At 38.5% G+C, this 24,585-nt stretch overlaps 1 protein-coding gene across 4 annotated transcripts in view; it reads right to left on the bottom strand.

Annotated features, from left to right (window-relative positions):
- Positions 1–14,903: 14,903 nt before the first annotated feature.
- POT1 (protection of telomeres 1) overlaps positions 14,904–24,585 on the bottom strand; it is an 82,075-nt gene continuing 72,393 nt past the window's right edge. For all 4 annotated transcript variants that reach the window (XM_072860904.1, XM_072860909.1, XM_072860914.1 and 1 more), the window contains 4 exons: positions 23,001–23,092; positions 21,319–21,410; positions 17,855–17,960; positions 14,904–16,822 (listed from right to left, as the gene is read on the bottom strand). In XM_072860904.1, coding sequence (XP_072717005.1) covers positions 16,710–16,822; positions 17,855–17,960; positions 21,319–21,410; positions 23,001–23,092 — 403 coding nt within the window. In that variant the 3' untranslated portion in view covers positions 14,904–16,709. The remainder of the gene's footprint in view (positions 16,823–17,854; positions 17,961–21,318; positions 21,411–23,000; positions 23,093–24,585) is intronic.

Here is a 24,585-nt window from a genome sequence, read left to right as displayed (position 1 = left end):
GAAATCAGCATTTATGCAAATTGTTAACAAACATATTTTTCTTATTTTCGCTTCCAAATGTGTAGTTTTGGTCTCACAAAGAATGTGTCAAATGATTCAAATGTGAGGCAATCATGAATGTTGTTGCTTAGATAGACAGCAAAGCTCCCCAAGCAAGATCTTTGTTTTGTGACATAGATTTTTTGTTAGTGACAGACTGGGAGAGATATTAAGGCTGCTTTTTCTCTGTAAACAATTTCTTAGAATATGCCAAATTTTAGAACATGTTAATGAAATCTATATATAAGTTCCTCCTGGATTATTAGACATGCAATATTCACTGATTATTAAAGTGTTATTCAGCACTTCAGTTTTTATAATGTGCTTCCCTCTTCCTTGTTTCCCCCATCCCCCTGACTTTTTTAATTAGCTAATCACTGCTTAGTGCTTCTTACTTACACAAAATTCAGAATGGATTATCTCTGTTACAAACTTAAATCCATGTTGCAGATTTCATGGCCACGTATGCATTGGGAGGTGGCTCACCCAGTCTTTCCCAACAGAAATATGAAGTTGTGTTGATTAGATGTAGGTCATCCTGGCTATGCAGCACTATAGACTTAAAGAAATTCTGCAGATGCTGTGCCTCCCACAACAACGTGTACATGCTAACTGTTGCCGTGCTGCATAACTTCGCCTCACAGTATTCACTGTCCAAGTGCTTTTATTGACCTTGCCATGGGCAGTAAGGTCAGTTACAGCTGGTCAAAGCAAACATTCATAAGAAAGGACTAGGCATAGCTAGCCCTGCCTGGGGGTGGGAAAAGGACTAGATGGCCTTTTAAAATCTGATTTTCTACTGGATCCTGTGCAAGTATCTATTTATTATAAGCAAATTAAGTTTTTCAGATGTGCTGATAATTCCAAAATGGTGACTTAAAAACAAAAATAAATGCTGAAGTAAACCCTAATGCAGTTGCTGTGGATGGATGGCTTCCTGCTAAGGAGCGAGAAGCCTATCCTTCAGATATTCATCTTAGGTCAAGGCTCTCTTGATTTCCAGACTCCATGATGGGAAGCAGATAACCTGGGAGCCCTGGAGGCCCAGAGCCGTCCACATGGTGATGCAGACCTAGAGCAATAGACCCTGAAAAACAAGGCTCTTCAGCATCTGGTGCTGCCAGGCAGCTGGCGGGCCTCCAGCTAAGCATTGTCTATGTTCCAGCAGAAGGGTTTGAACGGGATGTGTTTCTGCAAAATATTTGTGTTTAGACTTAGTTGTCATTTTCCATTTTACAAAGCAATTTTTAGCCTGCTTTTGCCACATCACAACCCACATTTTTGCTGGGTCAACAACCCACAGCAGCACTTCTGTCCATTTCTCTGTCCTTGTGGGAATATGGGGCTACCTGGAAAGCACTGCTCCACCCTCTAATTCTTAAATGTATTCGTGTCTTTCAGAAAATAGCCAAAGGTACTCTTTGAGTAAGGGCTTTGCCACATGGATTTTGAGGCCACTGCAATTATTTTTTTTTTTAAACTGGCTGTAAACAGTTTGGACTGGAACTCACCTCATTTGTGCTTTCCCATGTTCAGAAGTCATCCATCTGTGTTAGGAAGTAGGTATGTTTATTTCCTTATCAATGTACTAAAAGCAAACTTGTTATTGTGAGGACTTTACAGTTCAAACATGGCTAAAACTTGTGATGTGGAAAATGTTTTAAGTTGCTCTGCAGGAAAATACAGATTTTTTAATTTGGAAACATGAAAGAGCATAGCCAAACCCAACTCACTTGACAACCAAGTGCCAGAGATTTGCTAGAAACCCTTATGAACATCTAGAAAATGCAAAAAAAATCAAGAGCAACAAATCCAGTGACTCCATCACTGTATAACATTTTCCTTCACCTTCTCATCTCTGTTGCTACAGTCATCGGCTGCAATTCACAAGCATTTTTGGAAGATGAATCACAAGCCCGTAAAATATAATGTTGTTCTCTTCTCCTCCATCTCCTCTGTTTTCTCTGTTTTGCACAGTTTATACTTCAGTGAGCTTCTCTGATGTTTAGCCAATACAATCCTATTGGATTATTCTGGGACAGAGATGCTCCTTAAGAAAGTTGCTTTTCTTTCCTCGGTTACATTCTCCTTATATGTACTCATCTGGGTGAAGTCTCACTTATATGGACTCATCTGGGTGAAATCTCTGCCTGCTTCAGAGTTCAATGTAACAAGGGTCTTTTCCTAGGGCAAGGCTACTCACATCTTAAAAAAGACGATGCTCTCTGCACTAAGTAAAAACACTCTGTAATTATTCAGCAGAGGAATCAGTCTTTAGGAATCAGTCATAGGAAAGGTAGACGTGTCCTGCCAGTGCTCAGAGCTGAATGAAATCCATGTTGGCATGGCTAGTACAGTTCTGAGCTTGGTCTGATCATTCACTGTACTAACGTATTCCTGTGGCTTTTGGCCAGCTCAGAGTAAGGGTGGTGTATAGCCTGTGAAGCACTGTAAAACACTGTGTTTTTTCAGTCTGAAGAGAAGGGCTGATATTATCTAAGAATATTATTTTTGAAAACCACTCTGAAATTAACAGAGACAATTTTGGAACTTGAACAGATCTCCAAACTTCCTCCAATACAACAGATTTTAAGAACTAACCAGGAGTTAAAACAGAAAATAAGTACAAATACTTTGTGGTACACTACCCAAGGAATGCCCTGTCTACTTGGTCTTTCTAGCTGTGGTTACATGTCACTATATGCTCATCAGCAAACCCAGTTTGAGAAGTTACCTCCACCATTTCTGTTACTTATTCCCACTCCTTCTTAGTTCTGGTAACCCAACTTTTTGTGTGACTGTTTCCACAGCTGCACTTGTGGAATAACATAGACTAAAGTGATGACTTTCTAACATTTCTTTTTAGGGAAATTTTGGGTTAGGCCAAGACATTTAAAAATTGTTTGGAGAGCTGCCGTGCTCAAATCCAGAGGAGATGATAAACTTTTGGAGAGGGGATGTGGGAGAACACAGCTGGGTACAAAGATAAATCTGGAAGTGGATTTGCTGCCAATAAAATAGCGGCTCGTGTGGAGAGAAAGCTGCTTCCCCCTAACTAGTAATTCACTGCAATTTAAAAATTGAAAATTCTCAGTTAAGCTCTCTTTTTGCCAGGTTTTGATGGAGAAATTCTCAAAATTGAGAAAGAATTTGCAGAACAGGACAGCAAGGAAGAGCTGCCAGGCTCTTAATGGTCTCTGGAAGCAAGAAATAGTCCAGCAGGTTCTGCTGATGAATGGACCCAAGGCTTATTAAAGATGAAACCTCTTTCTCTGCATGTTGTCAGGACAACTCTACCTAAATAAGAGTAGGTAAGGAAAAAAAAGTCACATTTTCTATTCAACAATGAAGGAAAGTGCACAGATCTTCTACGTGCTATTTTGCCCTTCACTATGCAGCAAAGAGAGAAGAGGAAGAGGTAGAAAGAAAGAAGATTCAATATGAAGAAGCTAGAAGTCAGAAGGTGAGAACTAGGCTCAGTAAAGAACTTCAGCCCCTCAAGATTAGCCCTGTATAAACACTTGTATTCCCACAATCTCAACTCAAAATGACTCATGGCGGGTGCAGTGTTTGCAGCCAACCCATGAGAACCAGGTTATATGTGACCTCCCACTCTCCTAGTGCAGGACGAAGAGGGTCCTAATCTCTGTTCTCTGGACTGTTTCTGTTTTTTATGTAATAGTTGTTCAATATAGATGCATGCATACTACTAAACTCATTATTGAACTTAGCTGTAAAATATTTGTGTTCCTGTCTGCAGGTCAACGTCTGAATACAAATGTTTTCTCTGAGATTCAGTATGAGGATGTTGAGGGAGTATCTAGCACAGCTTTACTTTTGGCCTACAAGAGGACTCTCTTTTTGTATTGACCAAATTTTCTCTTTATATTGGTGATGATTTTCAGAAGGCTGTTCTTAAGGTATATTGTATATATCTTAAAACATTGTAGAAATTAATTCAGCAATTTCAGTGCTGAATCTCTTGTGGACATCTGTCATCATCAGGAGAAACACCTTAGCTGGTTATGATGTCATGAATGAGCAGCTGGGACGGTAGTAAAAGGTTTGCTGTAGGTTAAAACATCCTTTGCTTTTGAAAAGTGACTGTAAAACTGGAATCTTGAAGCTGTGTGTGTACTGGGAGAGGACTTTAAGAGCACAGATGGCTTTGCAGGTAGCTGCTAAAGCCATTGCAGGACATGGAGTTACTGTGCAATAGCAAGGACAATGCAAGCAGAGTATTCTCCTGCCTCTTATCCTCCAAAATTTACATTCTTCTCCCTACACCCAGAATTAAATCGATGAGAGAGAGAGAGAGAGAGAGATAATAAAGAAAAGAAAATATCTAAAGTCTGCAGTTGGGAAGCAAAAGCAAGATGAATATAAAGCAGCACAGGAATTGCTCCCTCAGTCTGCAGGGAGACAACCTGAAATAACAATCCTGAGACATGTGAGCTGCACTCATCTTCGCTATGACAAGTTAATGAGAGCAATTTATGGTCATCCTCTTAACAACTTTACTGTTGATCAAATCACACTAAAAAGACAAATCAAGTTGCAAAGATTTGCACATTCCACTGTGAATGGCAAATCTTTCCAGCAGCAAGAGGAGGCAAATCTGAGCGTTTTCAAGGAGCTCTGGAGAGCCAACCGTTAGTACTATTTCTCCTGTTATGGCCCCTGGCTGGACTCAGTTTCATAGGTGTCTTAATTGCTTAAGACCTAAGACAGTAATGCTGCCAAAATGGATGGTTGCCCCCTGCATCTACATAGATAGTTTCCCTCCTTTTCTCTCTCCCTGCAATGATTAGTTTTGAGCTACATCAGGGAGCTGATGAGCCAGGTCATGCAACCCTACTACTACCAGCACAAAGGAGGGCTTGGGAACTTATGACCAGAGACAAATGCAGGACTCCTCTTTTTGGTGGCATCATGGACTTGCTGGGGCTTAAGTTATTTATTAAGTTGCATCTTCAGAAAGAATTGTATCTATGCAAAGCCCACTGATGCATAGGGCCTTCCATAGAGATGTTAGAGAGGTCAGCAATTTTTTTCAGGCTCCAGTGGTGATATTTCAAGATATCAGTGGTGGTGTCTGAGCGCAAAGCAGCAAGCTGGATTCACAAAACCCAGATGAAATTCAGAGGACCTACCATATAACATTGTCCTGGTTTCAGCTGAGGTAGAGTTAATTTTCTTTATAGTAGCTGGTATGGGGCTATGTTTTGGATTTGTGCTGAAAACAGTGTCAATAATACAGAGATGTTTTAGTTGTTGCTGCACTAGTCAAGGACTTTTCCGCTTCCCATGCTCTGCCAGGTGCACAAGAAGTTGGGAGGGGACACAGCTGGGACAGCTGACCCCAGCTGACCAAAGGGGCATTCCATACCATATGGCGTCATGCTCAGCATATAAAGCTGGGGAAGAAGAAGGAAGGGGGGGACATTCGGAGTGATGGCGTTTGCCTTCCCAAGTAACCGTTACGTGTGATGAAGCCCTGCTTTCCTGGAGATGGCTGAACACCTGCCTGCCCATGGGAAGGAGTGAATGAATTCCTTGTTTTGCTTTGCTTGCGTGCGCGGCTTTTGCTTTACCTATTAAACTGTCTTTATCTCAACCCAGGAGTTTTCTCACTTTTGCTCTTCTGATTCTCTCCCCCCATCCCACCAGGGGGGAGTGAGTGAGCGGCTGTGTGGTGCTCAGTTGCTGGCTGGGGTTAAACCACGACAAACATTAAGTGTCAACTAAGCACTGTCAGTGTGGGATCCTTGAACCCAAGCTGTCCTTCCCAGACTGGGAAATGAGTGCTACACTTCCACAAAATGAGTTCTCAGAGTCGGGCAGCATTTCAGAATGCAGTCAGGTAAACCAGACACAGAGGCAGCTCCACAAAGCTTGGTATCAAGGCAGGGCTTTCAGCTCCTCTTGCATTCTGATGCACCGATTCCATCCATTTTCTTTGTTACAGATGAAGCAATTTTAAACGAACTCCTGCAGGAGCGCTAAATCTATTAAATATATACACACAAGCTCTTTTTTCTCAGAAAGGTAGAATGTAATGGATAGCTTATCTGTTAAAAGGATAAGTCTATTAGAGGAATTCTTTTCTATGTACCAGACCAACACATAATAAACTAGAGGATTTGAGATATAATAATTGCTTCCTATATTAGAAAGAATTGAGCTCTAGCCTTTTGCCAATGAAATAAGTTTCAAAGTTCTTTTGCCTGTACTGGTATAATAACTATACTTACTTTCCCTGTACTAGTATAATAACTATACTTACTTTCCCATGATGGTTTTGGTAACTGTGCCACTCTAACAAGATTAACAATCATAATCATGAAAGCTTTTCTGTGTGTTCACATAAAGTTTTGTTTTTAAGGCGAAATGTCTGATTAGCAATCAGCTGGAGCAGTCTGAAGCCAACCGTGAATCTTTGCTATAAAGTGCAGTATGTTTAGGTCTTCATTCCATTACCTAGAAAGAGCCATACATTGGGGAATCTGATTCACATAGTCCAACCTATCTGTAGTGCAACAGCTTTGAAATTGCCATAATTATACAAGGGATGAATAAGGCTTATTGAGTTTAAGAAAGCAACAGGAGGACTCATCTCCATATTTCCAAAGATAAAATGTTAAACATAGTGATCACTCATCAGCATTCAAAGAAGGGCTATGTCAATCTCAGCTCAAACTCTAAGAGTGCTGGCATAAGAAGTTGTTTAACTTGCTTGAAAATGAAAACCAGCACTGGATACATTGGGCAAACTTTCAAAAATTGATTCCTGCCTCACTTGGATGTGCAAAAAGAATGATCATGAAGTTGTAAAGATCCAGTTCTTAGCTGCTTTTCATACCCACACAGCATTATGCACAATATCAAAACTGGTGTATAATCTCAGAAGGTAGGAGCTTTTTCTCTTTCTTTTAGAAGCATTAAGTGATGAACTTTAATCAAACTTTTCTCCATATACAGTAGTTTTCCTGCTATAGTTTTAACACAGAGAAAAGATCTATTTCATACTTTGTGCATGATGCCCCATTGCTTTGAGTCTGTTTCCTTAGGAAAAGGAATAATTCACTAGTGTTTCAGACCTCTGAATGAAAGCCTCTAACAAAGTCATTGGGCAAAACCCTTGCCAGCTTTTCAAAAGACAAGCTGAACAGCTCGCAGAAAAGTGCTTTTGAAAACCTAGTTACTTTCTCAAGAGGGAGATGAGCAGTATTTGAAACCTTGACCTGTAGCAAAGCTAAGAAAGGAAACTACATCTCTTGTACTCAGTGGACTTTAAATGGGATGACACCCCTTCCGGGAAAATGGGCACAATGAGCTGGCCTGGAGCTGCTATGCAAGTTTGTTAATTATACTGTTAACCTGACATCCTTTCTTTCACATCCCCCCCATTCATCTGTTTCATTTATGTGTTGCATATGTGTTGCATCTGATCATAAACATACACAATCTACAACAAGGACTGTCTCTATATGCCTGTCTGTGAGGGGCATAGCACACAATTCCCAACTCTGGCTGTGGTTCCTGGCTTGACTGGCTTAAAAATGATGTGTATTAGTCAGGTGTTTTCTGTCCATGGAGATCAAATAGCAAATACTTCAGATGCACTTCTGACAAGGTAACATGATTGCTGAGGCTGAGGTCTTACTCTTTTAAGTAAATTACAATGAAATATGGTTGCTATTATGATTGTCTAAAGGCAATTTTTCTGACTAATCCTTGTTCCCTTTCAGCTCGTTGTGTCAGAATTTATTTTTTCGTTCCTGTTCTGTATTTGAATCTCATGTGATGGTCTCAGCTCAGTTTGAAGTATGACCACAGTGAATTAAAATGCTCCTCTATCACTATGCAGATGCTGGTAAAAAAAAAGACAAGTAAAAATTTTACTTCCCAAATAGTATTATATCTAACACATTTTTCATTCAGAGCTGTCATTGTTTACTTCAGATATTAGCAATTACTTTCGATACTGGGGAATAGTTTCACCTGACAGCTCGTTTCATTCATCTGTCCTGAATGAATATCTGAATTTACTGGTACACCTTGAAGCTTCTTCAGTTTCACAATGCTTTTTGTATCTCAAGTGGCTGCAAAAGATAATAGCTGAATAAGTGGACTGAACTGTCCAGATGATAGCCGCTGCCTCAAGAAATACTGCATAGGTTTTGACTTTGGATTTTGCCTAAGTGGACACATGGCTAGCCAAATGAATGAGCCTGTGGCAAAACTTATTAAAAAAAAAAAAGTCATAGTCTTGTTGGACAGTGCTGCAGAAGGACTCACAAAAGGCTTACTGGGATTGTATCTATGCTTATCTCTTCTCTTCCCTAGAGCTAGCTTTCAGTCATCATCCTCAATTTGTATATCCTTAAAGTGGCTTTCCCTTTGAAAGCATCCTGATGCAACCAGAACAATAAGGGTAAACAAGAAAAGCTTAAACATCCTCCAGATATATGCCAAAGAGATTCCCATTACAGAATAAAAGGAAGAATAAAAGGCTTACGCTAGAGGGTTTGTCATGAAGATCTTATTTACGTGAAAAGCACTTATTATACAATATCTGCAAATAATAATAAAATCCAGATTAAGAGACATCTGTGGAGAATTTCCCAATTCCTTCTTTCACACATTTATAAATGAAACAATATTTTCTTTCAGTGAGTACATACACCTTTGGGGCTGCAGTAGTTCCAGTACCATTAAAAGAAGAGATGTGATAATCATTTGCTCAATTATTTGAAGCCCTTTCCATCCACTTGCATGTCGCTTAGTACTAGATGAGTTAATAGTGCCACCACTTGAAGTACAGCTGGGTAGAAGTGGCAACAGATTGTCTAATTTCTAAGGGGTTGATTTAGCCTTAAAAATATCACTCTGTTTCTGCACTGTACAAGACAGATGGGTTATTTGTACAATTAGGCCTTAAGTGTTAAGTTCTTCCCTTGATGAAAATGCCCAAGTCCTCTCTTGCCAACTACCATTTAAGTTGTGTGCATCTAGTACAGGGAAGGATATGCCCTTAAGTGTTTAATAATGCGTTTTTCAGATAGCTGGGGACAGAAGGGTAGAACACTGCACATTTTTTTCCCACATTATTTCTGCTCTTGATTTGGGAAATCGAGCCATTTATGGATCATAACCAAACGTATTTGTGTTTACCAAAACCTCACATCTCATCAAGAGCCTGGCTCTGCTCCATCAGTGAACAGGCCAGAATTTGTGGATTAAAAACTTTCCACAGTATTTATTATGCTGCCAATTTTCATGCTGTTCTCTTTAACTAAATTGGGACATCTCAACCACCAGCGGCAAGATGTCAGTGTCTTACTGCGCGTGAGACTGCTCCTGTGCCTGCAGAGTTCAGACGCTGTGTGGGGTGGAGGTGCCCAGGTGTTGGTACCAGGGGGCTGCGGGGCGGCCTCTGTGAGGAAAGGTCGGGGCTGCCCCGTGCCGGACACAGCCGGTTCCAGCCGGCTCCAACCGACCCACCGCAGGGCACGGCTGAGCCCCTCGGCCAAGATGGCGGCGCCTCTGGGAAAAGGGAAAGTGCTGCAACGACAATGGGGAGTGAGGAAAAAGTGTGAGAAACAGCCCTGCAAGCACCAAGGTGAGAGAAGAAGGAGGGGAAGAAGGTGCTTCAGGCACCGGAGCAGAGATTCCACTGCAGCCTGTGGAGGAGACCGTGGTGGAGCAGTTATCCACACTGCAGCCTGTGGTGGACCCCCCGCCATAGCAGCTGGATATTTCCTGAAGGAACTGTGGTGCGTGGAGACCCCACGCTGGAGCAGGCTCCTGACAGGAGCTGCAGCCCACGGGAAGGACCCACACTAGACCAGGTTTATCCCAAAGGACTGCAGCCACACTGGAGCAGGGGAAAAGTGTCAGGAGGCAGGAGCAGCAGAGAGGAGCTGTTATGGACTGACCACAGCCCCCATTCCCCATCCCCTGTGCTGCTCAGGAGGGGAGGAGGTTGAGGAGCCAGGAGTGCAGGAGTGAAGTTGAGCCTGGGAAGAAGAGGGTGGGGTGAAGTTGTTTTAGTTTTTTTCTTTATTTCTCACCATCCAACTCTATTTTTAATTGGCAATAAATTAAATTAATTTTCCGCAAGTCAAGTCTGTTTTGCCCATGATAAGTGATCTCCCTGTCTTTATCTTGACCCACAAACTTTTCCATCTTTTCTTCTCCCTTGTCCTGCTGAGGAGGGGGAGTGAGAGAGCAGCTGGGTGGGCCTCTTGCAGCCAGCCAAAGTCAACCCACCGCAGCCAGGCAGGGAAATGGGATCACCCCTCCCCTTCCGCTGGGACATTAGCACAGGTGTAAAGGTGTGGAAATTCATACAGATGCAGATTTGGGTACTCTGTATGCAAAGGTGAATAAACCTCTCCCTAATTTGGTTAAAAAAGCGCCTCATGTCTTCAGAGTAGGGAGGCTGGGCAATCAGGAAATTTGCTCTGATAAAATCTCACTGTCTAAATCAAACAATTCCATGTCTCATTTTCACCTGCCTCTCCAGTCTCCATTGAGCAATAGTCCCAGTCAGACTGCTGTCCTGTTTTCAGGTGCCTTTGTATTTGCTGTCAGTGCTATACCTCTATGCCTTATACACATACACATCTACCACTCCAACTACAAGAAGTTTGAGAAGTTTTGATAGTGGTTTTTTGTCTCGTTGTTTTTTTTTGGGGGGGTTGGGGGTTTTTTTTGTTTTTTAGGTTTTTTTTAAATTTTAACTAAAAAGGGTAACTACAGTGTAGTGTGAGACTGTGGGGAAGCACTTGTTCTTTCAATCAGGACATTACTGTGGGAGACAGGAAGCACTGGTCCATTCCTGGCTTGAAATAAATTTGTTAAAATACGATGAAGTCATAACATTTTTGGGCCTAAGTTTCACTTGTCTGCACTGAGAATGCTGCATGTAGCCCATCCCCCCACTCCAGTCTGCAATGAAATATGGTGGGATACTGGGTGGGCTTATTGAAAATATATCTATTACCACTGATCCCATCTGTTATGGCACCTAGTCATCTACAGTCTTCTAAAAAAAAAAGCTTATCAAGATTCAAACAGCTCCAATTGGCAATTGTTTTCCTCTACTCCCTATGCAAAGATTAGAAATGTAATTTTTTAACCAAGGAAATGGTTTAAAAGTAATTTTTTAACCAAGAGGAAATTTCTTTTACAACAAAATAAATCCTGGAGGTAAGCACAAATTGAAAAGGGCACCGACTTGAGAAAGGCACCGACACTCAAAGCTGGTTAGATGATTTATTAAGAATGGAAATTGTAGAAAAGGTGACAGCAATCTTATGTCCCTCTTGAAGCTGGGAAGCGAAACTGTTGCAGAATCAGACGAACCCCTCCTTGTGGGTCATGGCATGCTGCACAGCATTCCGGTCCATGGTGGGGTTTCCCAGCTCTGTGTTCACTGGCACTCTTAGGTAGAGACTCATCAGTCACTGACAGCTGCCAAGTTTGGAATCTGGACTCAGCTTTGACGAGTCCCTTGGACAGTGCTCTCCGATACTCTTTTCTCAATAAAGGTATGGTTCCCAAAGAGGTGCGTATATTATTTGAAATGCACAAGATAAGGCACTGTACATATAATTATGAATGAATATATATTGAATACATGCAAATTGGTTACTTATGCATTTATTATGCATACCTTGATTAGTTATGCTATTGTATAAAGCAGTTGCATGGTATCCATGGTACAGAGGCATACACATGAGTAATCATGGATTACTCTGTTGGTAAGCACTCACAGGCTAGTCAGAGTGCACCTGTATACATGAGAAGGCAGCAAGCACACAGATCTCTAACTCCTTGTACAATAGTCTTCCAGCTGCCTCACTACAAATAGGAAAGACTGTGTGGAGGACTTGTTAATGAATATTAGTGACATTTCTTATCACCTGATATGTTCAGGATAGCCTCCTAGATCCCAAAGCAATGACAGTCTCCAAGCAATGGTATTTCTATGCTGACATAGATGGTTAGACTTCAGTTCCAGTAAAATAAACTGGAAAATCCAAGGGTTGCTTGGACTGGATTGGGAACCTAAGTATACCAACTATGAGGAGAAATGCCTAAAGAATGAAACACTCAAGGAAGACAAGTTGATCTTCAGTAAGAAAAAAAGCACTTCTCAATACAGTGCCTCTTCTGAGGTCTCTGCTCTATTCGAGCAAGTAGTTTCGTTATACTTTTGATCAGATTAAGCTTTTATTTATTATTTGGTTTAAGTTTCAGACCAGAATTCTTTACCAAAGCTGAATTACCAAAAGCAGAATATATCACTGTCACATCTTTCCTTGTGTCAGTTTCAATTGGAATTGATTCCCAATTCTGATTTGCTTTGCTGCACATGCTCTTGACAGGAGTATTTGCTACAGCTCTGTTTTCCTGGCACATATTAGCCAATGACCTCAATATTTAAAATGAGGCTTGCGTACCTTTGCCATAGCCACTAAATGAGTTAAGAATTCCCTGCCCTATCACATCAGATCAGCCACCTCTTTACCCAGATTGAAAAGTAGGCCAAAGACATTCACATTTTTCCAGGCCTTACAGAAGAGCTAAATGAGCTTTGAAAACTATTGCTATTTTTACAATGCCTTGGTAAGCTTGCTGTGAAAAGGTACACTTACAAGGTATCATTGTGTAATACAGTCCTTGCCAGAAAAAATGATCTCGTGAGCAGGCCCTGGCACTTGGTGAACTGCAAGAATGCATCTAGCTAATGACGATATTGTAATTTTGCCAAGTTTTTTTTCCACACATTCAGTTTTTAAAGGAAAAACAAACTCAGTTCAGATAGAAACAATTTCCAGTAACTGGATCCAGAGAAATTAAACTTGTTTAGAAACATAATTCTGAATTAGTAGCCTAGTTAATCACTTATGTACCGACTGGAATAATATTAAAAAGGTTATTTATTCATAACCAAATCATATAGATCATGGCAGTCAACAGATTTGCATCAAGATTTTCAGGTTACAATATCCGATTTTTAGAATTGCACTGTTAGATATTTAAGGGGCACTCCTCATTCCTAACTGTGCTTTCATGTGTAACTTCTGACCTTTCCCATCCCTTCAAAGGAAGCTTTTCAAGCTTTCTTTTTTGCTGCAAGAAGGCCTCAAGCAGCGGCACATTGCTAAAATGCATTGACTGATCTGTAGGAGAAAAGCAATTCCTCACCTTTCTCTTTACTTTTAACGCTAGTTGGTTTACCCTCGACAAAACACAGAAAGCAGTGGAAGCGTAAAGTAGTTGTCTCCCATTCAGACAACTGTAGCTTTATGAGCAGTGAGACCTTATGCTTATCATTATATGCACCAGGGTACCTATTCACGACGAGAAACCGAAGGGCAGCATGTCAAGATGACCTCTGACATTTCTCTATACTACGGGTTTATGTAAAACTGGATCACTACAACTGCTTCACTTTTTAATGGGATTTTGCACCTTTAGCATAGTAAATGGTGATAGGAAAAGAGCATCCTTCAAGATGGAGTATCATATGAATGTATGCCAGAATAACAGCGTTAACCATTGCTGGCTGGTGCAAGCCCCTTACCCACCCCCCTGTTAATAAAACTCCTCTGGTGATACACATCCTGCCTGTGACTGATCATATTTGTCATTTGAAACCTTGCTTCAGAGGGGCTTTGAGTGGCTTAAGGGGTCATTTGCAGACAGAAGAAGAAAGAAAGAAAGTCTGTACGTAAATCTGTCCGATCAGCAGATTTCAGTGTTCGGTTTTGCCGCTCTTTTAGTCACATAATTCAAGCAGCATTTCTAAACGGCCATCATTCAGAGGTTTCCTTTCCGTAAAGTAACACTTCCATAATTCAAAGCTACCTGATAGCCAGTCTTCAAAATTAGTTTAATATGGACTCAATTATAAAGATGTAGCTTGTATGTAGCTTTTGTGAGCTTTGTAGCTCACAAAACTGTATTTTTTTAACAGTGGTAGTCCACAGGCTGCACACACACAGGAGAAGGTACAGAACAAATTTATGCTCAAAGCTTTGCATGTAATAGAACAGTGATGAGACAAAAAAAATATTTTTTTCCTCTCTGGCACATATTTCCACATTAAGCATATTTCCTCCTAGTTTACTTGCAAAAATTGAAATTAAAACAAGTATCTACTAAATGTAGATTTATTCCTAGACTTTCAATTTGCTCAGTTTATGCAGACAAATGATAACATTGCAGCAGTTTTGCGGAGGTACCTCTGTATGCACATATCGGAGCTGCAGGAGAAAACAAGAAGGAAAAACACATTGTAGCGCTGTTCTGGGGTGGAGTCCATCTACAGCTTTACCACAAATATGAACTCATTAATTATAACATAATTCTGCTATACATTTTTCAAGCACCTCGGATCTGGTAATCCTTCACAAATGGGTGTTTCCACGAACTATAGTTCTTACTGGGAATTTCATGTATAGGAAACGCTGTGAACAGGAGCTGCAGCAACCTGTCTCAAAGACTCTCTACTATCACTTCTTGCCTTTGCTACTGTCCTCTGAAACTGTTCTTCCCTTCTGTCTCCATCTTCTGCTGAATTTCCTAATTTCCAATTCTTAATATTCACTGTTCAGTACACTTGGAATAATGCTTATTTGAAGTAAATTCTTATTTGAATTTTTTTCTCTCCTCCACTGAAGAAAATTTTCGGCATAGCTCCCATGTACGTTTCAATCCAACAAACTATACAAACATTCATTTGGAGCATTTTGTTGGATGAAGGCTACTGATGACAAAGTTTTCACAGTCTTATGAACTAGGAACTAAAAGTCAAGTACAAGAAGAACTCAATATTTGGAAAAATCTTTATTAAGCATTTTAATACAATATTCAACAGTAAAAAAATCAAGTGATGCATATGCAGAGTTTTCTGGCAGGGATCTCAGACAAGGGATGTGGTGAAATTGATTTAGTTTACACCGAAGTTCAAAACATATTCTTATTTATTACTTTACAAAGACTTATTTAGAAAAAATGTACAATATCAATATCTACCAGAGCTGTTAACAAAAATCTAAAAATAAAAACATCTCCTTCCAATGTTTTCATATACTATATATAAGAAAAGCAAAAAAGATTGCCTTCAATTTAACCCCTAACTTCTGAAATCATTTGGATATGGCCAGCGTCTAAAGTTTTATAATATTCATTTAATAACTTGTTATAACTATTTTTTGTTTATGCATCTATTCACAGATTCAGGCAAGCTTTCATAAGTCAGTACTGCTCTTTGGTAAACTGCTTGTTCAATTCCAAAGTTGGTTTTGTTCATACTTTTTAAAGGAAATATCCACTAACCACTTTTAATATTGGTTCTCCCTATACACCAACCAATAAAGAACAATCTCCTGGTCTATGACATATAAATCCAGTATAATTTTTTATAGTACCAGAAAAGTATCAGAAGATATTTAGATGAAATTTTAAGTGACAAATTGCATAATCTACTAAAGAGCCCTGAAAAATTAAAAAATAAAATGTCATCCACTATCAAAATAATAATCTACTTGCAAGAATTCCATCTTGCTTCTGAACTTCCTTAAAAAACAGTTGTTGTAAACATTAAGTAATTTTGCTGTGATGGAAAGCATTTGATTTGACAGGGATTTCTACATTAATTATCCTTGGAGAAACATGTCCTGAATTTGTCCTATGGACTTCTGAATACAAAGTAAAACCACTGAGCAATTTTTGTAGTCCAGCAGTATTTTCAAGCCATGATATCACTAGATCAGTTCTGTATCTCTAAATTTAGTCATATAATCTGATTATGCAAGACAGAAACAGCAGATCTGGGCAGTGTAATCTGACAGTAAATTTAGCCAGATATGTGAGAGCTTTTGAAAACACAGACCCAGCTAAGAAGCATGCTAACAACTTTGGTAGCCAATAGGGCGACCTTAAAAATCGTTACAATCTAGCGAATGTCAATATTAATTTTACAATTTTACACTACCTTACTTTCATGGCTTGACTTTAATTTTAGTGATAATCATTACACAGTCACATTCATAACTCCATTAAAATCCATAGTAACTGGTATACATAGCAGTTACCTGAGTATGATTAACAGGAAGACTTCTGCCTAAATGTATGTATCAGTGCAAAATCAAAGAAATATCTAGAAACGGACAACCTCCCTGTCAAAGTCACTGAGAACAGTAACATATGGCTGCACAAAGTAGTCAGAGAAAGTTTACTGAAGAGCTGCTCTTCCCTATCTCTGCTGACATCGTTATTTTAATACAGAAATTAACAAAGCAGCATCATTCTGACTATTTTCTGAGTAAAACTCACCAGTTTACAGTAACCTCATCACTGCCTTTTTGAAGGACAGATGGATACTAGATTGCTTCCATCAGCCTGAGCCAAGCAGCCTCCAGTGAAAAGCTTAGCACCTCCACTTGCACTCATATCATAAGGCTGTATGCCAGGAAAGTAGTAAATACATCAAAGCATAATTCTCATTCACATTAATATACAAACTAAAACTTCATACATACAGGTTGAATTCCTAAGAAAGGAACAAACATTTTTTTCATACAGTCTCTGATCCCAAAAAGCCCCAAAACTGGATTCTTACTGGATTACTTCCTATTAGCAACACACCACTATACAACATCTTCAGCAACTGTAGTGTCAAAAATTTGGTAATAAACCTGATGTTGCATTGCATCTCTGACATTATAGGACTTGATGAAGCATTCCAGCCATGGCAAGTCATCTACAAACAAAACCCAAGTTATTGTTTAATATTCATTTCTAACTTTTATAGGAGAGAAGTATAACTTGAGCAAGATCTTAACTAGGATATCTAAATATATAAAACAGTTAATAGGAAGAAAAATTAGTTACTAATTTTTAAATTCCAATTTGTATCTTAAAATTTCCCAGACCATCTGAAACAGTGTTCAGTGACAACCTTCCAAGTCTCACCCTCCCCACCCCAGTGCCCCCCTGAAACACTTGGTACCAGTAGCTGTACCACAGTATAGCACATATAAAGACTTTCCAATAATAAAAACTCATCTCCATGTGTCTCAATGAGACAATTTCATTTGTCTCAAAGGGACCATCCTTTACACCCTTTACAATAGGGCCACTTTTTATAAGTATGGTAAAGACTCCAGCATGGTTGTGGTGGTCACTGACATCCATGTACTTAGAGGGAGTAAGCTCTGGAGGTCGGAGCTGCGGCAGAGACATAGCTACCTTGGATGTGTGTAGTTTAGGCAGAGCTACTTTCTGCCACAACAGAAATACTGCACAAAAACCTCTGTGACTGGATTTGGATTAAGTTTTTGCTCAATTTCTATGGATGTGTCCTGTAGCAAGGGATGCTCTAAATCAGCATGTGCATTCAGAAGTAGAATCTCACCCAAAGCACGTGCTGTACGCTGAATTCCCTTTCCATTTTCCCTAATGTGCTGTGACATTCAGTACGAGGGTGTTCTGGTTAACTTCCATATGATTACAAATGACATGTTAGTGCCTGCATAGACATGACTGTATTCACACATCACTGCATGCTACATGAGAATTTACTGAACCCTTACTTTTCTTTCTCAAAAGGGAGTTCTACTATTAAAGAAATGTATCAAAACAAATTAAATGGAACTCTCCTTACAGACTCCTGCATTTCTCTGTTCTGAGTTTTGCCCATGCATAAATTGGATTCTAAGACTTTGCATATGCAATAGCAGATTGAAAGACCCTTTCCCTTCCCATCTCCCTTGTAAAATAATGTCAATCTGACCTAATTTTCTTCCTGGAGGACACAGCGTATTCATGGTCATCTGCATCTTTTGCTGAAGAAAATTATTAGTTAAGATTTCAGAGGCAGGAATTTGGAAAAACTTTTCCTGGAAGAGAACAGAAAAGTATGAGGTGTTGGAAGAGGGGTAAGAAATCATTAGCCAGAACTGTGACTGCATGTTCTTTTATCATTTAAAGAACTTAAAATTATCCAGATAGGTCACACAACAGAACAACAATATTATTTCTCAAACTGTTCAGATACAGAAAAAAACCAAACTGTCTGAAAAAATTAATACTCTGTATTTCAGTACCCCTGAGTATTCAGGGACTACAGCCATCCAGAAAGCACACATGTAGGTCTGTATACATAACTGGCAGATATTCCTCACAAACCTCCACAACCAGACAATGTGATGGCTGGAGAGGATGGTCAGTCCTCCTCAACAGACCCTCACTACAGTGAGCAGAACGTTTTGAGAGGAACAAAGTCACTTGAAAACAAGGGGGCACTGCAACCTGGCTTCATACAAGTGGAATTCCCTTAGTCTGAGTTTCATTTTTTGATAGTTTTAGAAACTATGGAGAAAGGCTTATACTGTGGGATACATTTCTGAATGGAGGAGTAAAATAAAGAATGGAACACTGAAACATTAAATAAACCTCTTCTGTTTATTTTTAGGACATATACAGTAAGCATGACTGACAAAACTCCCATTTTATTCTTTCCAAGTTTGTTACCTGATTTCTTATAAGGTTATAATGTATCTTATACCTTCTCAAAGTGAGCTAAGGTTTTTGATGGCAATTTCTCCTTTTTGTTAAAAGATACAAATACAGAATAATCTGCCTTTGTACAATTCTTGTGTGACACATTTAAGGGAAGTGATCAGAAGTTAGCGGATAATCCAGCAGCAAAATTGACACAGATAACTACTTTTTCCTCTCACTCTTCCAATTCTTCTTTTGGCTATAAAACTTTTTGATTTTTTCTTTCAATGACTTTTCCTATAAAGAGGAGAGGAAAGAAAAGAACTGAGAGCGTTCCTACAGAAGTGCAACTGGACACTAGTGTAAAGTTGCACTTCAGAGTAGCTCAGTTCCTTCCCAGGTGGTGCTGAAGGACCTGAGTTTAGGCTTGGAGGGTATTGGCTTGTCTTTGAAGTACCACCAGCAGGAATGCTAGCAGCTGGCACTTCAGAAGAAATGGTGTTTTTTTTCCTGCTGCTAAACTGTAGTACTGAGCAGTATCTGATAAGAATCTGAGCTACCCTGAAGTAGAGATTTTTGGAATTCTGCATGAAGAGATGGTTTAAAATCTTTTCCCCCACCTTCTTTTTGCAATTTAGTTCCTGATATAAAAAAGGACAGTAGAAGGAAAAGATGACTAGCTGAAATGGGGATTGCAGTCTTTGACCTCCTTTGCAGCTAATACACTGTGTATTTTAAGAAAACACACTTACATTTTTTCCAATGTTATTTTTACTTACAGTCTTAAAATTAAACAAGGAAGAGTATTCCCTTCAAAGTCCCAAAGCCATTTACTACAATGGTGGAAAATATGCAGATATATACACATTAAATAGCATTGCTGTGGGGAAAAAAAAAAAATCCCACTAAATTGTTTCTCTGTCCCATTTTGGACAAAGTTGTAACTCTGAAGTGCCACTACACTGACTATTTTCTACTTGGGTAGATAGATTACTCCAAATGTTTTTTTTTTATTATTTTCCCTTTTCAAAATGATTGACATACCATCTCAAAATTTAGGGTAGTAACTAAAATGGGTATGTGCATGTGTGTATAAAAAACAAAACAACCAAAAAAAACCAAAGAGGTAAAACAAAAGGAAAAAACCCACAAAGTACATAGCAACAGATATTTCTACTGCACAGAAAAACACATGTAAAGGAGTACATTCGTGAAGGAGGATGCTAGACATACAATTCATCTTCAGCCTTAAACTGGAGATGTAGGAAGCAATGACCAGCTCTTGTCAGTCAGAAATCCTCCACCTTCAGCATCACAAAAAATTCTTACTCAAACCATCTTTGTGCATCCAACTGCTAATCTAATAATAAAGCTTATGAATTAGAGTAAAAAGAAAATAAATTTAAAAAATCCTGAAGAGTAATTGGTAGTATACTGTCAAAATGGGAGGTGTCCAAAGTGGATTCTGCAGGGGATTGTCCTAAATCTGGGGATTTTGAGAATTTTCATTAGTGACATGCTTTATGGAATAGCAAATAGGCCCACTATATTTACAGACAAAACCAAGCTGGGGGAGCTGCAAGTACACAGGAGTAAAGAATTAGAATTAATTTTTTACAATCTTGAGAGCTAATAGGACAAAAAACAACCCCCAACCTCCCCCCCCCCACTTTCCACCAGATACATGTATAAAATACTGCTTTTAAGCAAGCCAAATCAACTGTTCGAACAAAGAATGAGGAATATTTTCTTAAAGCCAAGGTTCTACTCAGAGATGAAGGGATTATACCATGAATCAGTAAGCAAGAAATGAAGCGATCACCATACTAGGTTATACATACAGAAGCATTATCTGGCATTGCCTCATGCTAGGGTACTGTTTTAGCACTTTAAGGAAGATATGGGCCACGTGGGAAAAATCCAGAAGAACAACAGTGAGGATGGTCAGAGTTTTAAAAGAACTCTGATATGGAAGAAAAAAACCTCTGATACGAAAAAAACTCTTATATGGAAGAAGATAGCATGAACAGTGTTTTTTTAGCCTTCAGAAGGTAAAATCATTATACAGTGTGTAGTGACAGGAAAACTATCCATTCTTCAGGGTCTCAGGTAGCAGGAATGGTCTTAAGTTGCTTCAGAGAAAACTGAAGATAGGTTAATTCTAAGGTTAGCAAAGTGGTTGAATAAACTGCTTCTGATATCAAAGACAAATATCTGTATAGCTACAGCTGAGTCCTGCCTAGGTTCAGGGGAAGGAAGGCCTCTTCTACCTCATGGTCATATGAAACAAAAAATCAAGAGTTACTGAATGGATAGATTCCACTGAGAGTTAAAAAAAAAGTAATGAGATTTTGAACTAATCCAGAAGTTATCTGCATAAATTCTGAAACACTCCCATCATTCACATAGCATTAAGGCTGCATAATTTAACACTGCCAATAAAAGAGAAATTCAGCCACGGGAATGTATAAAAGTCTATGGAAATACCAAATCATCTATCCACAAGCTTCAGTTTTTTCTTTATGCTTTGATATTCTATACTCTGATATTTTATTGAAAAATTACTAAAAATTACATTCTGTGCATCTTCATTGATGGACAATATTAAAAACATTACAGCACTTGTAACTGTCCCCGCAAAACACTGCAGGTAACATAGAATGAATATTTCTGTACATACATTGCTATTTTAAAAACAAAGAAAATACAAACTTACATAATCTGTAGAGTCTACCTTTACCTAGATTTACTTACATAATCAAAAAGGTATGCATTTAGCGCTCCTGTTCCATCAACCAGTGTAAACTTCATAATAAAAACATACTGGAGTGGCTCAATACCTAAAACTGAAGAAAAAAAATTGATCTGTTTCTTAGATTGAATATGCAAGACAAACTGTAACAACTCAAGCTGACAATATCCTTCCTTTAATAGTAAATTACTTCGAATACTGTCATTAAAAGTATAAATTGACAGGCCAAAAAATAGAGGCTCTGAATAGCAAAATGTGGTTTGTATTTTGAGAGCGCATTGCAAGTTGCATAGACACACTTTAATAGATGAGTCTATAAAAATACAGAAAGATTTTTAAGTATTTTTTCTCATCCTAGTAAAAGAAATGCTAATATTTGATTAGATCTTACATCCTACCTTGGTAGGATCCTCCTACTCCTGTTCTTTTATCCATGGAAGAGTAAAGGAGACTTGCTCTTAATTCAGTGATAATAAGATAGCATTCCACCTGAAAACATATCTTCTGAGGAAAACAATTTGTTTCATATGATGTAGTAAAAGCTACCAGGCAAAGTCTTATTCAGAAAAACTTTGCTGGCAGTTCTGGAAATATTCCAGCATAAGTAAATGACTACAGTCTTCTCTCACTAGCAGCAGTAGCTGTTATGCTGCAAACATACCTTAAACATACAAAGTTACTGCAGCTCTCAAAAATCAGTCTTTTCTGGGTACATCTGCTTAAACTGACTAGTCATTTTATGTTCAACTGATCTATTTGCAGGTTATCATTTAGTCTGAAAACACAGATGATAAAAGAATAATATACCTAAAATAGTTTAAATGCCAGAAAGCATTTCATGAATATTGTTTTCATTTTGAGAATTAAATGTCAATCACAGGTGCTGTAACAATGCCAGTTATATATTACATTTATTTAATAGAATATAATTACGACATTTTATTTAAGAGAACCACTGTATTGCTCAAATAGATTTTTTCTTTTATAAAGTCTTTACCAAGCTTAGATACGGCTAGATATTCCAACTTAAGATGTTAGAACATGAATTGATAAACATGAAAATATTCTTTTTCCTTAATGTGTTGTTAAGTTTTAAGCTCCATTTTACCTCCAGCACGGAGGTAAAATACACACAAAGCATGGAACATACACACAAAACATAGAACACACATACATGTTATGGCATAATTCCTTTCATTTGAGTTTTATTTCTTACAGACTCTCTGGAATACGCTTAGCATGGATAAGGCTTACAGAAGATAAAAGTCTAACTTGTACTAGTCATTAAATAAGACTCTTTCTAGTTCAGGTCAGAAAAACTGTATCTTCAAAAGGAAAAGCAAGACTAGCTTCTAGGACTGCAAGCATATACACAGTTTAAAAATGACATCTGCAACCAAAAATTCATCACATCTGTACTACGATAGTTGTTACTAGTGAGACCTATGGTAGAAGAAACTATTCAACATATAAAATCCTTTAATTCATACTGTAATGGTTTCAAAAGTAAATACGTTATTTCAACTGGTAAAAGGTGAATAAATTTTACAGCTTTGTACTCAAGCATAACCATAAATTACATGCTTTCTGTACAAAACTGCAACCCAGAAACCAAACTATTTCATATAAACACTTCAGAATCAAGGCACAAAAGTATTTCAGGACAATAATCATGTCAGCTTACCTTGTGCTATTTCATTTGGCTCCCATGATGGTCGTTGTGCTGCAATGGAACTTAGACTCTTGATAGGCTTTGGAGTTGAACACTGCTTGCACCTAGCATTTAAAACAAGATACTGAGACTAACCAAAGACCGATTTATTTATAGCAGAAGCTTTCTGCACAGAAAAAGAAAAAAATCTGATTTCCTTACTCAGTGGGAATGCAAAAGTATTTCTATTGCTGTTTAAAATAACTATTTTACCAGACACACAAGCTTTAGACCACATCAAACCCTTAATGCTGCTTTTGAATTATCCCCGAGAAGAAATAAATTATTTTGGTCTGGAAAAAACTACCTCAGTGAAGAGAAAGGAGGACAACTGTACATCAGTACTGAGAGAGTTAGGGTTGTTCAGCCTGGAGAAGAGAAGGCTCCGGGAAGACCTTATTGCAGCCTTCCAGTATATAAAGGGGGCTTATAAGAAAGATGGAGAAAGACTTTTTACCAAGGCCTGTAGTGACAGGACAAGGGCCAATGGTTTTAAACTGAAAGAGGGTCAATTTAGATTGTACAGAAGGAAGAAGTTCTTTATGATGAGGGTGGTGAAACACTGGAACAGGTTGCCCAGAGAAGTTGTGGATGCCCAGTCACTGAAAGTGTTCAAGGTCAGCTTGGATGGGGCTTTGAGCAACCTGATCTAGCGGAAGGTGTCCCTGCCCATGCCAGGGGGGCTGGACTAGATGATCTTTAAACGTCCCTTCCAGCCCAAACCATTCTATGATTTTAAAATCACTACATTGCTAAACATACATTCATATGTCACTGCTAAACATATATTCATATGTCACTGCTTTGTTGTTCAGCAATACAAACAACATCTCACTTTGTAAAAGCAGGAATGAATCTGAACTTGTAGCATGCTCTAAAAACACTACAGGGTTAGAGAAGAAATTTGGCTTTACCTATGTTAAAAAATATTAACTATGAGTTATGAAAACAATTTCTTTTATTACTGGTGTATTTACACCAGTAATTATAAATTTTACACGTCACATAGTAAGCAAATGCTGCAAATGGACAAAAATATTCAAGAACTGTTTTCAAAGTTGCTCTCATTTGCCTCAAGAAATAAAATTACAGAACAATTATTTTTTTCCAAATTAAGCTTCTGTGCTATATTACAGTTAGAAACCAAAATAGACAGTTATTATCTTTTAGAATTACATGCAAAATGTGTCATAAAAAACAATAGCACTAGTTCTGCTCAAGTGATATAAAGCCAAGCTCAATGAAGTTACTTTTTTCCTTTAAAAAAAACCACCCAAACTCCAATAAACTTAGCTGTGAATTTTGTTTTTAATATGGAAGTGTGTGTGTTTATTTTTATATATATATATATATATACAGGTGTTTAAGCTCATTCCTACAGCAAAAATAACTTTGCTTTTCATTCTACCATACAGAATCTTTAATTTTAGACTTTGCTAATTATATGCTACTGATAAAAAAGCGTGTGGAATGAAGCTCTGAAACGTCAACATCGTTGTGAGGTTCCTTTGTATATATCCTATAAACAATCATGGAATATATTATAGAGCGTTGGCTT

Source organism: Ciconia boyciana, chromosome 1, assembly GCF_034638445.1.
Source record: "Ciconia boyciana chromosome 1, ASM3463844v1, whole genome shotgun sequence".
NCBI classification, from domain to species: Eukaryota; Metazoa; Chordata; class Aves; order Ciconiiformes; family Ciconiidae; genus Ciconia; species Ciconia boyciana.
The sequence above is the reverse complement of the archived record's forward strand: the minus strand, read 5'-3'. Positions and strand labels throughout refer to the sequence as shown.